The sequence below is a fragment of the Salarias fasciatus genome, chromosome 5 (assembly GCF_902148845.1).
Source record: "Salarias fasciatus chromosome 5, fSalaFa1.1, whole genome shotgun sequence".
Taxonomy (NCBI): domain Eukaryota; kingdom Metazoa; phylum Chordata; class Actinopteri; order Blenniiformes; family Blenniidae; genus Salarias; species Salarias fasciatus.
In genome coordinates this window covers 14,642,389-14,658,928 of record NC_043749.1, presented here as the reverse complement: position 1 = coordinate 14,658,928, position 16,540 = coordinate 14,642,389, and the positions used below count along the sequence as shown (strand labels likewise).

Below are 16,540 nucleotides of genomic sequence, written 5' to 3'. Positions count from 1 at the left end.
CAGAGTAAAGACAAACAATTTTAACAGGTACAAGAAAAGTCGGAGGCGTGCATTCAACTCAAGAAAATGAAATTTATTTTCCATGTAACGAGATGTCAAAGACCTGAAGATTAGAATAAAATGGCAGTTATGGGTTAACATAAAATCCTTTCATTGTTCTTAGACTGTAACTTCGAAGACACCTGCTCAGAGAGACTGCGAATAAAGTAAAATAAACCATTCCTACAGGTACGTGGACGATGCTACTTAAATAAGAGTCAAGGTGTTTGCTGTGGAGACAGTCCACTGCACACTGTTACCTCTGTCACAAATTAAGCAACAAGTTGAGCGGAATTTTCCTGAAAGAAAAGAAACACATCACTAACGCTGTGATATGATGAAATCTAATTAACTGCTTGAAGCAGCAGCCCACCTCTCCGTCATGAGCTACAAAGTTTCCCCCCAAACTGGCTCACTTGGCCTTCATGTCCAGATCTCCCTCAGCTGCATGCAGCAGTCAGACCACGCCTCGACACAGCCTCAAACCGAGGGGCACTCATTGCTCACAGCTGTAGTTAAACAGGGGGAAAGCTCTCTACTGCAATACAGAGGCTGCTGTTCTCAAACAGCACCTCAGTGGAAGCTGGTCTCAGGGCTGCGTCCCTATTGGCTGAGACTCACAATTCCTAATGATGGGATTCAGCTGGTCTCGCTCCACCAGACGGCTTAAAGACAGCGTGGCACAGCAATTCCTGCAGATCGCTGTGGGCTCCACCTGTGGAGTGTTCTCATTATGCCTCCAAAAAAGAAACCGGTGGCCTCCGAAGAAGAGCCAAAGCCTCCTGAAAGTGGTTCGCCAGCAGAAAAGGAAGCTGCAAAATCAGGTAAATGATGATCAACCAGTGTGACTATATGAAGCTCTGCAGTGTTCGTGGACTTTTAACCTCGCAGAATGTTTTTCTCTTCAGATGCTGCAGCAGCGCGGAAACCTCCAGCTCATCCCACCACAGCGGTCATGGTGAAGGAGGCAATTAAAATGCTGGACTCGCGCAAAGGTGTGTCCTCCCAAGCGATTCAGAGCTACATCAAGCAGACGTACCCCTCAGTGGACCCGGTCCGGCTGAAGCACTTGGTGCGCAATGGCTTAAGAAAAGGACTGGAAAATGGCACTCTAGTGAGGCCCGCCAACTCCACCGTCCCTGCAGGAGCCACAGGGAAATTTAGGGTAAGCTGTATCTTTTGCTACTTCCAGAGGGGCGTAACTTCTACTTAAATATCTACTTTTTATCTTTCATGTCTTTCAGCTGGGCCCTGAAACCAAAAAGTCCAAATCCGAGAACAAGGACCCAAATGTGACGAAGGCCCCAAAAGCTGACAAAGAGAAACCAAAGCCCAAGAAAGGAGGTATAGTTTCAATGATGGAGATCAGTCTGCAATGATAAAGCTTGGGAAGTGTGTTGAAAAATGTTTTAATCTTAAAAGGTGCTGTGAAGAAAAAAGAAGAAACTCGGAGTGAACAGACCACTTCATCTGAGGTGAGTGGTCTTCATCAGTGTTTCCTGAAGATTAATGAAGTTTTTGTCTCAATTGTGCTTAAAAATCTGGATGGCTTTTCCTTCTTTTAGGACTTCAGTTCCTCCAAATCACAAGATGAAACTGTTCCCGTTTCAAAAGTTCCTCCTGCGAAGAAGCCGAAGGCTAAAAAGGCTGCTGAGAAAGCGTCGGACAAACCGTCTGCAGACACGAAGAAAGCGCCACAGAAGAAGGCTGCTGCTGAGGGAGGGAGAGACGCCGCTGCCGCTAAAGCACCGGGGAGACGAAAGAATTAAATTTTACAATTAACAATAAAGTTTTTCTACTTTTATAATGTGAAGTCTCGGTTTCATTTCTTTAGATGTATGAAGAAATGCAGGTGTTTGGGGAAAAACTGAATGTTGGATCAGGCAGAAAACTGTCTTGCTTCAAACACATGAAATGATCACTCAGGAGGAGCAGTGATCCCTGAAGTGTGCTGTTCAGGGTTAGCTATTTGTAACCTGAAGCAGCATCCATACTTCCACCATTTTGAAAATGTGTTGCAATTAATCACTGAGCCTCGAAACTGAACAAAGACATGAATGAGAAGTATCCGGGCTGACTTACAGGCAGCTTATCTTAAGTAGATTACAGAGTGAATGTTAAGATAGCCTCAGCCATGTTGAAGTAAGCTTTTAGTTTCTGCTGTTGTGGATTTCTGACCCTCAAGCCCCAAAAATCATGTACATGCGATCTACTTTAACAACCTCAGAATGCAGTAACAACAAACATGATCTGCTTTCAGTAGAATCCACAAATTCTATAATTTCAATACTTAAAGCTTGATAGCACGCATGTTGACCTGTCAATTTGGGAATATTTACCTTTATGTTGTCTAAGCCCTTGCAAGCAGTTATCAAGATATTGGCAGGAGGAAGGGATCGGGATTTAAGTTGATGTATCTTTATAACCGTCTTAATAGGATCAGCTCCAGTGAACCTTGAATTGACTGAAGAGGCGTGAAAGACGGGTGGACAGATGAACAGGACTTTCAGTTTAAGGCAGTTCTTTAAAAGAAAGCAGATAAAATCAGTCATTTAAATTTATAAAACATGTAAGAGTTTAAAACTACTAAAGGAAACAAGATTGTTAACAGTGGCTGACTATAATGGAGTCAGTGTATAATTTGTGTGACTTGTGGACACTGGATGCAAATAAAAGTTACACTTTTCATGTTCACCTTTAAAACAGCAAATTTATTTATTCTTAAAAAATAAAAAAAAAGACAACTAAAAAGTATTACTATTTCATTGTCACTAATAGAAACAGTACGGAAGCACTGAGTCTTTTGAGCACTTAAGCTGCTCTTCAAGTATGTTTGTTCAGTTCATAGATTATTCTTCTGCAGTGGAAACGCCACGGGGGACAGCGGGATCCAGTTGGCAGGTCACAACTCCCATGTTTCTGATAAAACGATCCCGTTTGCGGCAGGGCCAGTGTTATTGACTTCACACACCCAAACGGCGATTTGACTCAGTGATAAGCCGGATTTAAGAGCGATGCAGCCAATGTGCAAAGCACCCTGATCTTCAGAGTGTGGTGAGCTAGAAGAGGAAGAGTTGGTCACACAAGCTGAAATATGAGAAGGTAAGGATTAAATAGCAATGTAAGAGTAGACTGAAAAAAACCAGAGCCACAGGAGCAGGAAAGAGAATGTACAAAAAAAAGAGAGAGAGAGAAAGAAAGAGAGAGAAGACATGGGCAACTAAAGCTGCAAAACACTGTCAGCTGAATACAGTTAAAAGAAAATAAAACTCCACCAAATCGGCCATATTAAAAATAGATGTGACTTCAAACAATACCACTTAATTCAGCTCAAAACGTAATAAAAACTCTGAATAGCAACTTCTTCTGTGGTGACAAAATGCAAAGTTTTCCCCACATGTAAACAAATTCACTCAGGAGAGAGAAATCAAGTGTGCAATTCTCTCCGCCCCCTCCTTCAGCTACGCTCCCTTCACCCTGACAGTGTGTGCTCGTGCCACAATTGCACCAAAGCTAGAAGGTCGACGCCAGACATGCGGCCTTTCCTTTCCTTTTTCTGGTTTCTTCTTCTCAAAGACATTTCAGGAAGCGGTAAAGTGACAGACTTCTGATGCAATCCTCCTGAGTGCTTTGAGAAGCTGCAGAAAGAATGAGAGAAGGTGGGACTGTTGAGATTCGGCCCCCCCCCCCACCATCTGGGTCAACGTCCTGCCTTCGCACGCCGGCCGGAGACGCGACTCCCTTTCACGGTTTGAACGCGCCCGTCGAAGCTGGTCATCTGGGGTGCAGGAGAAAGCGATGCAGGTACTCTGAAATGGCATCCCAGTGCCTCCAGAGGAAGGCCAGGAGGATGACGAGGAGCAGCGTGGAGAGCGTGCGACTGCGGGTTTTCATGAGGGGGACGACGCAGTTCGCCACCGTGGACACGAACACCAGGAGGACGGCCATGACGGCGAGCAGCACATTGATTAGTTTTCCCAGGAGCGTCCGCGCCGTGGCGTTCTCCAGGCCCTCCAGCTGCACCACCTGCTGCTGCTGCTGCTGCAGCTCCATCTTGGAGATGCGCGTCTGACAAGCCTCCAGCGCCTCCTGAAGGTTGGAAATGAAACTTCAGGTGAGACAACTCATCTGTGGTGCACCGCAAAAAAGATTTGAACGTCCGGTTATTTCTAGAAGCATAATATATGAACCAAAATGTTTCAAGTATTTTGAAAATATTTTTAAACAACATCTGAGCTTCTCATTTCTACAGATGTGGACGACTTACTTGTATATCTCTGGCTCTTTCATAAGACTGGTAAGCAATCTTCTCCTCCATGCTGGCTAGTTCCTGTTTTAAGTTGAGAATTTCGTTCTGGTGCAGCTCTGTTAGGTCATTGAGTTGTTCTTCTAAGCGTTCACATCTGCAAAGTGGAGAGAGGGAAGCATCGAAGGGACAGCTGAGACGACAGAGCACAATCTCCTTTCTTCTTAATTATGGCATCATGTAGGCAGAGCGTGGTACATAACACCTGACTGGCATCAAATCAAACTACAAACCTATTGTTAGAATTACTGCTGCTTAGGTCTACACACAAGTATTTTTTTTTTTTTTGTCTACCTGTATCGTTCCTCTTGCAGGGCCTCCATGATCAGGGTGTAATCCCGCTGGTAATGAGCTTTCAAATTTTCAAAGGACTCTTCGAGTCGACCTTGGTTTTCCCGAAGCTCCTGGATTTCGTGGAGGATGGCGTCAAAGCCTGAGGCTTGCGCATGATCAAGGGTGTTGCCCTTGGAGCTGGGGGGCCCTCCGGGGGCCCCGGGGGTGCTGTTCGCTCCTGCAGAACCAGACGTAGCGCTGGAGCAGTCGTCGTCACTGCCGTACTTGGGGCTGCACTGCAACTGTCCCGTCCCGAGGGTCCTCGCCCCGGCGGGGCCGACGCCCTCGTCTCCCTGGGTTTCGTCCAAAGAGTCCTTCAGGGCTGCAATGTTGTCGGCGCTGCCGAACTTGTTGCGGATGAGGGACGCGATCTCTCTCGGCTTGGACACCACGGCTCCTGCTGCAGAATGGGTGGCCTGAGAGAAACTGGAGAGGCCTCCCGTTACCTGAACGACAAAGATCAGGACATTTAAACTCGTCATGACGGTATGAAAACACAGGTTTTAGTATTGTGTCTCATTGAGAGACAATCATCAACAGTTTCTTGGTTCTGAAGCACCGCTAGCAGCCAAGTGATAACGATCGAGGACAATATAGTTAGAAACTCATCTAAATCATTTAGAATAATGATTTAGATGATGAGAGTTTGGGCAGAAATGAACACTAACAACCACAGTGCGCCCTCAGAAAACACCCACCTTGGCTCCGACGTCCTTCAGCCCCTGGTGCATGTCTCGGAAAACGTCTTTGGGCTGGCGAGGGATGCCGTTGTGCTCCACTTCACGGAGCTTGCGGTGGTAGTGCTCCAGCTTCCTCTGCAGCTGCTGGATGGTCTGAGCTGATTTTTGGTTTTTCTTCTCAAACACCTGTTTGATGCGTGCACTCTGCTGCTTGTCGGCGTTATTGGCCAGTTTCAGGTACTCGGCCACGTTGTCGTCGCGGGCGGTTTGTTCGATCTTGATTTGTTCCGTGAGCTTGAGGATTTTCTGCTGCAGCTGGGCGATGGCCTGCTTCGTACGCTGAGGGTCCGGGGTACTGTCCACCACGTCGTACCCGTCGGCGCCGTAGGGGAGGGCGTTGGGGGAGACAGTGGGGCCCGAGCCATCATAGCGATCACTCTGTTAAGAGAGAGAGAGAGGAAACGGTTTTAGCTTGATGAAGTAGTAATCATTTAAAATGATCAAAACATGACATTCTCTCTCATTTCCACACATTAATAAAGAAAGCAACATGACTTAAAGCAAAAACCACCGTTTTGAGGAGAGGTGTGTCTGTTTGCACAGAGGTGTCATTCAGAAAGAAACATTTAAATTAAATTAAAAGAAACTTATTGAACACCACAAGAGAAATTAACAGTTTTATTGGTTTTTGTCTATTAGTTTTGTCCACAAATTGCAAGATGAGCTAAAGCAAAGTTGAAAACATAAAACTTCAAATGAGTCACAGACACTTCTGGTGTCTTTCTTCTGTTTCAGACACATTTCATTACTGCCCACGGTTGCACCATCCGTATGTCGCAATCTTGTTGCTTGATGTAGAATAATGTCTTAATGCAGAGATTATGAAGATTGTGGCTTTTACTTGGAATATTGTCTGAGATTTAAATGTGGCTCTGAAGCTCACTTTGGTGCATCGGATTCCTCCCTTAGGCAGTACAGCACACCGTTTTTTTTTTAGAATCAGCATTTAATATTTTGCAGTATTTCCAAGCACAAGAGCTGCTAGTTCTGGTGTTTTAATCTATGAAAGACATGAAGAGAAATGATGTGCTTCAGAAGAGCTTCACGTTCACATGGCAACATTTTCATAATGACTGCAGGAAAGCCCCTTTCTGCAGAGTTATACTGCATCTGTTTTCATGGAGAGGGCGCCCAAATGTTAAACCAAATAATTCAGTAATCCACAACACTGCTGACTCTTAAACAAATGACCAAAATGCAACGTAGTGGAAAACTATCTGTTGTTGGAGGATTCCCACTAATTACTGGTGTAAGGAAGTGAGAAACAACTGCAGTTGTTTGCCTTACAGCTCTCTTTAAAAAGAAAAAGTAAAGCTCTCTTTGGACCTTTTGACACAGTAAAACCTGAAAAAGATGCACCTCGACTGATGAGGAAACCGGCGTGAGAAGCTGAACAGTGGTTTGTGAGCCACACCGATTCTAATTTTAACTTTCAGGCAGTAGCTTTGTCAACAAATCTAGGACAGGAGACTTGATACCATAAACTGTCACCAGAGTCCTGAAACTCCACCTGAGGCGGCGAGAGGAGAGGTAAATATTGACGGCGGTAATTAACGTGAATATAGGAGCTGCCCGCTGCTCCGGGAAACATTAAAGGAGCTGAGCACGAGCTCATGACATTTAAGTATAATATGCTAAAATCTAATAAATGGAAATATCAAGCAGAATTGACAGTCATTTACTACATCAATTACATCAAGTCCATCTCCACACACAGCAGCAACACAATAAAAAAAACAAAAAAAAAACAAACAATCAGGACCACTGATTTCAACTGTGTGTGTTTGTTTTTTTTCCATGATCAATAAAAAGCAAGGAGGCGATTCATCTCCCGCCGTGAGTTACTTTGGCTGAACTTGTTTCTGAGTGGCCAAAGATGAACCTCTGCTGTCGACTATTAGTTACAGATCAGAAAGCCGAGCGAGATGATGTGGAGCCGATGGTGTTTACAAGCTGCTCATGATGACATCTGTGGATAAACTTAATTCTAGTAGCAAGATCTGCGACACAGACTCCGTTCCAAACATTCTGCTACCTCAATGCAGCAAGCAAGAATTTCACTACTTAAACTCAACGGCGAAAACACTTCATCACTTTAGAGAGTGTTTCTCATTTAGAACGAGTGTAAATTAGAAACAATTAATCACTGTATACCTCTGGTGTTTGTTTAACAGTGTGAGCCGTCTGTGACCTGAAGTACACTCAAAGACAGCAAAAGCTAAATATAGAAAGGCTTAAAGCACATAGCGACCAACCACTCAAAGGCAATCTCTGACCTTCCACCGCTGACTGTTCCTCTCCCCATTCAGTGGCTCATCCAGGAACACATTAAACGCCTTTTAGCACATTTGCCCAAAATCACTTTGTTTTGATGTTCATGCACAGACATTATTAGTGCATGACTCACTTTTTACAGTACTGAACCTTTTTTTTTTTTTTTTTAATTATTATTTCAAAGCTAAACGGATTTTGTTCTCTCCTGAGTGCACAGTGTCTGTTAGTATTACCTGGAAGTCAGTGTTTACTTTCCCAGTCAATTTCTGTTTGAACAAGTAGATTAAGGATTCTGAGAAGGAAATGATTGTGTTCTGTGTGAACAGTTTTGGGGATGTTGGGGGGAGAGGAACAAAGTGATACGATTTTTTTTTGCAGCTCTGAATTTTTAAACAATTTTTAAACTACAATCCCATGAAAGTGATATTTCTATGTTTCCACTGATTCAGAGAGTAACCATCAGTTACATAGTTTTTTTTTTGTTTTTGTTTTTTTTTTTGTGAATATATGTTCATGGTTTGAGAAACATGCATCTGCAATGACAGTATTTTGTTAAATTTGACAAAGTTTTAAAAAGGAAAAAAAAAGACAAAGCTGCTGTGTTAACTGAGTGTTTGACGGCCGTCAGGACTACTGAAAAAGTTCCAAAGTCCTCGAGTGACAATTATCAACGATAATTAATATCTGACTGATGATGTGAAGACACATCGCTAATGTCAAATCAAAAACGATGGAAACCATTCAAACGCAAAATGCTTGAAACACAATCCAGCCTTAATTTGATCTTCTCCACCAGCTCGCTGCTCCTACAAAAACCTATGAGTCACGACTGTGATGGAATTCAAGAGGTGTTTTTTTTTTTTTTTTCGCTTCCACCTCAACTGGGGAGCAGTGCTGCATTAGCCGTTAGCAGATCCTACACCGAAACGCTCCTGTGATTTTCTAAAACGTCCCACTGTATCCTGAGCACATGGAGACTGTGCTTGGCGCTCCACTGAGGTAAACTGTTGCGCTACTGTGGTTTAGTTCGATCGGGTGAGAGGAGAGCCGCGCTCACCTTGTCGGGCTCTTCGGTGGAGTGGTACCCAGAGGTCAGCAGCATGTCGGCCTGCGCCAGACTGCTGGGCGTGTCCGTGGTTGAGGAGGAGCGTGGGCGTCCGGTTTGCAGCAGGACCTCGTGGGTGCTGCGCCGGTGGATCTGCGGGCTACCTTTCTGGGGAGGGTCCCCAGAGGCTCCCGCCTTGCTGCGGCGGCTCTGCAAGCTGGTGCCTCGCTTCATGATCGGTGGAGCCCCTCGGATCTGCTGCAGAACTCGGCTCAGAGCTGCGGGAGGGGCGGAAGCGGCAGGGTTGTCAGAATCCAACGGGAGGGCCGAGGAGGCGGAAGCGTCCCCTACTTCTGGCCCTACGTCGGTGGGCTCGGAGGGAGCGGCGCCCGCGCAGGACGAGGCGGAGTCGTGTGGGGAAACGGAGGAGCGTCGGCGCTGTGGCTGGAAGAACTGCTTCAGGCCGTGGCCCAACGCTCCCATGTTCTCCAGGGCATTATGGGTGATTTTGGACAAGCCGTGCTCTGACTCCGACGCCCTCCTGCCGACTTCCAGCTCCGCTCGACCTCCTGCGTCCGGCTCCTCTGGACTCTGCTCAGCACTACCCTGATCCATCTGGAACCTCCAGTTTCACAGAGAGGCTCTACTTAGGGGGTGCAGGAGACGAGCTGCACCCCGGCGACACTCCCCTCTGAGAGGCCGGTGGAGAGCCGGGAAGCAGAGGGGACGGCGCTCAGTTGGGCCTTTTGAGTGGACATGCATCTGTGGCTCGGCTGAATGTCATGCTTGTCTAACACAAAAGGAAAATAAAATGTATTACGACATGCAGCAGTGTGGAACAACAATAAGAAGCAGCAAAAATAGAAATAATATTTAGCAACATAAACTGGGTTGGCACAGACATGACCACGTTTTTTAATTTTCTTATAAAGTAATCTTTGAAAATTAAAATTGGAACAAGATTTCCTTCCTGCTGAGTACAATCAGCATCTGTTTTAATTAATCACTATGTGGCATGTCTGACAGTGTCAACCTGATGATGAAAAACACAAACTCTACAAAATAAAGAAGATTCTGTGAGCAGTTTCTGGAAGGTAAATCGGGTATTTTTCTTTTTAGGATGATTATGAATTAATTTTCAGGTTGATTATTTCTGTCCAATTCCATTTCAGAAAGTGCTCACTACAGAAATACTAAATAGAACTTAACATCTGGATGGTGCCCACAAAGATACAACACATTGTGAAAAAGTAAAGAAAATCTCAATGAACAGTGACGTGAACAGTGATCTAAACTTCAAACGCTCCACCATCCACAGTGACGTCCCCTCTGCATCTCCTTTTGTTATCCGGCTAAACGCTGTTATCCAAGTCTTCATCTTTCAGGGCCCAGTCTAACACTACGATACAATCCTTTAGGTTTATTGATATGTAATGACACAGTGAGGAAAAAAAGCAAGACACAGAGTGACAGAGATCTTACCATCAGCCCAGCCTCTCCTCTTCTGACTCACAAATCAGGATTGGCTAAATGGAGCACAGACACAAACATATCATAAATATTCAATCCGCAAACAGAGGAGGCTCAAAAGGCAGAAATAAACAAACTACAGCCCGTAACTCATTAGCAGCTAGTAATAACAGACGCTGAAATGAACCACAAACAAAATGGCTTAAAAGCTTTCCACATGCTGACCACGAGCAACTGTCAGCGACCTAATGGCCCTTTAGTTAAAGTCTTAGGAGCCGTGTGTTCATGCTTCCTGAGCCCTGTTATGTTAGCGGGGCAATTACTGAGCATGGTGGTGCACGTGACGCTTATTTGAAAATGACTTCAGATCACTAACGCGACATCGACTCCGGCCTGAGCGTCCGAACGGAGACAATACATGAAAACACAGTTGAGAGGAGATGTCACTGCACCACTCGTCTGCAGCACATAGAGCGGGGGGGGGGGGGGGGGATGCTCGTCTCAGAAAGATCCTGTCCTGCTTTGCTCTCAGATATGTGCACGCAACTAATCTGCTTACAGTATCCATTGTTCTTTGTTTACATTTTGTCACACGAAAATGCGCTGCTGTTTGTGAAACCACAAAGGAGTTTGTTTCTGCACACAATTTATTCTAGTGAAAACAAACACTACGGTCAATGGATCACATATTATTTTTAGGGATTCAGTGATTCATTCTGAACATTTACATGCTGTACAGTTACCTTCAGTTTACTTTCGCCCCCATCCTAGGACAAAAAACTAACAGGAAATCTCAGGTTTTAAAGAATTAAACTGTATAAACTTCCCTATTTTGATTCTGTGATGTGACAAACTCAGTACACACATCTATTACTGCAAGAGGTAAAACTTTAGCTAGTCATCCAAGCATTATTTTTGAAGAGCTGAACTCTTTCTGCCACACAGCTTTCTAAATTACATGTGCACTTATTACATTAAACATTAACTACCTCCCTTTCTGATCATAAACACTTCATAAATTGACAGTGTTTTATCGCCCAGAAGCTCTTTTGCTAGTGTTTCTCTCAGATCAGAACAAATAATTTCACAGCAGGATCTCATGTAGGTGCTCATCTTGGCTCACCCTCATAGGCGTTTTAACAGGAAACAGCGTGCAGCATGTTTGACAAAACCCTACGGGTAAAACACCCGGAGCCTAAGGTGAGGTGTCAAACTGTGTAGTACATCAACTATTCTGCAGACAACTTGAAAAATGATCCAGTGAGTCAGCACAAACACAAAGTATCATTTCACAACCCCGCAGAGAAATCTAGCACCAAAAACCCTATGAAGCGCTTTATTAGTGATACACTGTGACTCATTACATGCTGGTCCCGCTGTTCGACCTGCAGTGATCAAAGCACAACTCTTTAGCAAAGACTAAATGCCGGAGTCTGCACAAGTAAACCGAGTTTGGTTAAGATTCTCTTACACATGTGTGTCTTCTAGTGCATGAAACACAGATACAGAAAGAGAAAGTCTAAAAGAGTCAATACACAATTCATTTAAAGCGATTATTCACTTGAAATTACAGTTTTCAAATCATGTCATCCATGACTAAATACGAAACACTCAAGCACTGTTCAGGACTTTTCTTTACAAGAAAATGTCCAGACATGAATGAGTCACTAACATGTGCGCTAAGAAGCAGCAACCACAATGATTATCTAGACCCTACATCTCTGTATCATCAACCAGCAGACCTGAGAGTTTCATCTGTGGAACGCTTTAAATCGTGCAGCACAGAAACCGTCTCTTCGACCACATGTCGGTCTTAGTGCAATTAGGCCTTCAAAGTTGAATCCCAAATAAGAAAAGCTAACAAAATATTTTTCACAGATGAAGCTAAATCCTGCATTTACAATAAAAAAAAAAACAATGGCATCTGCCTCCTCCGGGCTAAGTGCAAAGTGTTCCCTTTGAAGTGGGTCAGCCAGCATTCACCTATCACTGTCTGCACATGCTGTGCGCCAAGGTCACATCATCTGCATAGTGCTGAGCAAGTCTAGGAGCGTTTTATTTGTGTTGCACATCTCTGCAACACATCATTTTCCAAAAGCAGTGTGTCACCTCTAGTTTTTTTTTTCCTACAAGTGCCAGTTTTCTGTGTTCCAGCATCACTGGCTGATATTTAGTAGCTTCATAATTCACAGAGACTGCACAAAAATTTAGAATCTACTAAAAAAAATCCCCTTCCTATGAGAGATCTGGCAAGGTGGAGATGACATGATATATAACGACAATGTTATTACAATGCATTTGACAGATAAAGGCCAATACCTAATCACAACTTCAAAACTGCAAAAACTGCATTACATTGTCATTACACAAGACCACGCAGAATAAACTACCTTTTGAATGGCTTTGACCTCGCAAAATGTTAACTGGATAAAAACATCACTGCTGTCCACTGAAACATAAACATATGACTTTATTTGATCAAATCTAATTCATCGGGAACACAGCAGCAGACGGTCTTACCTTTAGATGTGGTCATTAGCAGGACATCTGTGTGTCGACTGACACAGAAAGGAGGGTCAGTAATCCCAAACAAACGGTCCACCTCTGCTTCCTCTGGGTAATTTTTCCAAAGGAAATCTAACGGAGTAGCTGTCAAACTTTAGTCAGCTGTTTCCATGGACATTTAGAAAAATCACATGCTGCAAAGAAAAACAGCACAAAGCAGGCATCAGAAAATACAAGGAAATAATTTCACATTTTAACTCACATTATCACAAATAATGCTTCACAGAGAGCTCCAGAGGAAATAGCACAAGAGCACACTGCGGAAATATTAGCATGGCTACCAATGAAAAACATTACAGGCCACCTTGAGGAGGTTTTGAAAGCAACACAGTTGAGTAAGGTTTGCAAACTGAAGCAGAAGAGGAAATACTGCTGTCAGTTTCACAAAATCCCTTCTAATTAACTGCAACAATTTTCAAAACAACTTATTTTACAATGTTTTTTTCTGACAATTGTGACAGCATTCCCTTCACCATCATGTAACAAAATTATAATCCTCTTGTTTGACAGTAGAATGAACAAAAAGAACATGACAGTGTAACAGTAACTTCTCCTGCTTCATTTAATTATGAATATTCATGTGAACTTGATTCTAAAGTCTGTTGAATGTGCATAAAATCCTTCTGGTGGTTTTTGTTTAACACGCTAAAAGACGGCCCATCTACATTCATGCTAATGTCCCAGTTGAAGGTTACATTGACTCAGGCTGCAGCCCTGCTAAGGTTGAGAGACCTTTGTGTACAGATGATGTGAGAGAGTGAACTAAACAGTATGAAAAAAGCCAGAGGAATAGTGTGTGTGCAGGTTTTCATGCTGCACTAAGAGCAAGCCCACCTATGGGTAGACATAAATCACCTGAAACACAAAGTGGATAAATTGGCTCACTGTATCATGAAAAATTGCTGCGTTTGTGACTTTCTTCCTGACTCTAATGTGGCTTCCTCCCAAAAGCGATCAGTAGGCCTATAACCTATAAACTCTCTCAGATGTTCTGCACTGTTACTGCTTTGTACGCCTGATACACCAGATATACTGTTCTGATGGCTAAGCAGGTATGTTTTATGTTTTCTTCAAGGATTCATCTGGGCAGTTTAAGCTCTCTCTGGTGCTCACACACTGTCTGATTTTGAATAAATATTGACAGTACAGACATTACAGGTTGTCCTTCACGTCAAACCTAAGGCCAAGGTTTGAAGACCTGGCACTTCATCTTTTCAAGTAAACACAAAGTCAAGCTCTATTTATAAGGTCATTTGGGGCCAACTACTCAGAGTCATTGTTTCTAAAACTTTCTATCCAAAATAAGCCAGTTAAAGCATCTTCACCACACAGAGGTTCATAAGTCCGGGGCTTCCCAACACGTGGTGTCATCTTGTTTGGTACAGGCCTCCGAGGACTTTTAGCTTAATTAACTGCCTAATGTTAATTAATAGTACAAGTACAGCCCTCAGGAGATGTCTGCAGGACACGAATCGCTTGCCCGTCTTCTGAAAACAAATATAAATCAAGGTGGCATTTCGGGGAACAACAACAAACCGAGGTGGTAAACAGAGCCGATGTGCAGTGTAAACACCGCTCTCTGCAGGAATAATAAGCGGATCCAGTCACACGATGAGATCATCGCCACTCCTTCAGCGACACACATGCACCGCTCGAACAATAAACTTTTCCTTCACACTCACTCACAACGTGGAATTAACGCTTTTCGTCGAAACTCGCCATCACGTGGAGGGATAACAGTCAGCACAAAAAAAAAAAAAAAAAAAAAAAAACCAGGACGGGTTAATTACATTGCTCAGTTATGTTACAGGTGCACTCGGTGTCATTACGCGTGAGGAAACTGTAGTAACGCCTCTTGCTTAAAAATTTAAAGGGCGATGGTGCGATAAGGCGAATTATGTACACCGATACCGAGCTGTGCTCGTGCGCACCCGCCGTTGTTGACTCCCCTGCAGACAGTCCGAGCCCAGAAGGTTTAACGTTAGCCTCAGATGAGATGAAGACGGCGGAATTAGCAGCTCGCTGTAAGCTAGCGGTCGCAACCCGGCCTTTAACACTCACAGCTGTAAGACGCGTTTGTTGGGAGCTCCCGTGTGTTCCATGGCTTCAGCGAAGAGAGCGGCTCGTTCCTGTGGCGGGCAGAGGGAGGAAAAAATCCCCGCAGAGTCCGTTTAGTGACTTGTCTGCCCCTCTGGCAGCTAGCAGTGCATGCTAACGTGGTGCGCCGGAGGGCGTTCAATTCACTTCACGGCGCACACCGGTGTGCGGTGCGGGGCGAGGTCAAAGCGTCAAAGTCCGTGTGGCGCTCATTCAGAGCAGAGACAGATTATAAGGGTGTTTCACCTGCTCTCACCTTATAAATACATTTACTAATATGTGCATGGGATGTGAACGAAGCTGAAGCAGTTTACTTGAACGTATCACCTCACATAATATGAATATATAGAATAACACATGGAAATAATCCTAGAAAGGAATATTGAGCAACAGTATGAATTATCTGGAAATACCTGACAATAAATAACACTGATACGTTGTTTGCTTTCTCATAACTCAGACCACAGCCACTAAATGATAGATGTTATGACATAATTTTACAATACTGCTCCTTATCAGTTCAAATACAGATTTGATATCAACATCCATTATCAACATCAAACAAGCAACATAACTACCTCTTAACTGTAAATATTGCTTTAAGCGTTTAAGTTATTATTCAGTGATCAACATCTGCACCTGAATCTGTTAAGAAATCGACTCCATAACTGACCAAATAATGAGACAAGCGGTCTTCACAGGTGTGAATGGCTGAAACACAGTTTAGCTGGGAGGTATTGAGTGGCCATCTGTCACATACACCCACCAGTCCTCCTTAATCACACCTCAGACTCCTGTCTTTCGTGCTGGCCTGTTCAGTGCTTTTTCATCAGACAGTGGCCTCGATCAATTTAATTAAAAACCACCCACTTCCAGCCAAATGTGACATTATTCTAATTGATTGTGGGCGCGATGCTCTGACACTCGCTGTGATACTGAATCCGGTTAGGGTGTTGTCCCCAAAGTTAAACCCAGGCGAGTTATCTCTAACGCGGCGATTCTCGACTCGCATCCACCTGCGTGTAAACAACACTGGACGTGGCCCACCGCCACCATGCTGGCTGGTAAATCAGATGTTATTCGCCAGCAGCATCACAGCCTGTCTGTCTCGGTTAGCAGCGCCGGCTAAAGGACCGTGTAGCTCAAAAACATCGCTCCGGTTCAGCCATGGTGAGCCTGAGGCAGGCAGGGCGCACCGACAACAACGAGGACCATCCGCATCCCCGGCACCGGGCACACACCGGCACGCGCGCACACTCCCCATTCACAGAGCAGCCGATAAAACGAGTGTTTTCTTTTTCTTTTCTTTTTTTTCTCCGCTGGCTTTAACTTACATGAGCGCTGAGAGGATTGTGTTGATGACCGTTCATGTCTCCCGATGGCGGACACTCCCACGGTGACGTCAAATAGCGTGCTCCACGTCACAACAGCTGAGCGGCGCGCGCGGGTCGCCGTCACACGCGACACGCGCAGGTGGTCCACAGGGTGGTCCACCCCGCCCGGTTCCTGTTATCCATGGGCGGGCCTACCGGGGAGGGGAATGCCACCCTCAGAGGAAGCCTCGCCGCCCCAGGAGGTCTGACTGGAGCCCTGCGTGAAAAAGGCTGAATAAAGCTAATATTGAGTCAGAAGTTCTTTGAAACCTAAAGAAATGAAGATGAAAGGCAGCAT

The 16,540-nt window shown here is 44.5% G+C and overlaps 2 protein-coding genes across 4 annotated transcripts; one reads left to right on the top strand and one right to left on the bottom strand.

The window, feature by feature from the left end:
- The first annotated feature begins 899 nt into the window (after nt 1–899).
- LOC115388091 (protein B4-like) lies at nt 900–1,418 on the top strand. The gene is made up of 2 exons (XM_030091024.1): nt 900–1,204; nt 1,284–1,418. Exons 1-2 carry the CDS (start codon nt 932–934, stop codon nt 1,416–1,418), a joined length of 408 nt encoding a protein of 135 aa, XP_029946884.1. The 5' UTR covers nt 900–931.
- A 1,311-nt stretch (nt 1,419–2,729) lies between these two features.
- Nucleotides 2,730–16,325, bottom strand: tmcc1b (transmembrane and coiled-coil domain family 1b). Of its 3 annotated transcripts, none has more exons than XM_030092372.1 (8): nt 16,204–16,325; nt 12,728–12,906; nt 10,220–10,263; nt 8,750–9,527; nt 5,377–5,796; nt 4,640–5,124; nt 4,307–4,442; nt 2,730–4,128 (listed from the first exon to the last, which is right to left on the bottom strand). In XM_030092372.1, the coding sequence occupies exons 4-8, from the start codon at nt 9,350–9,352 to the stop codon at nt 3,814–3,816; spliced, it is 1,959 nt and encodes a 652-aa protein (XP_029948232.1). In that variant the 5' UTR covers nt 9,353–9,527; nt 10,220–10,263; nt 12,728–12,906; nt 16,204–16,325; the 3' UTR covers nt 2,730–3,813. The 3 variants fall into 3 exon arrangements, with proteins under 3 accessions (XP_029948232.1, XP_029948234.1, XP_029948233.1); XM_030092374.1 differs by having other exon boundaries at nt 8,750–9,015; XM_030092373.1 differs by lacking the exon at nt 16,204–16,325 and adding an exon at nt 14,834–15,018.
- Between the last annotated feature and the right edge of the window lie 215 nt (nt 16,326–16,540).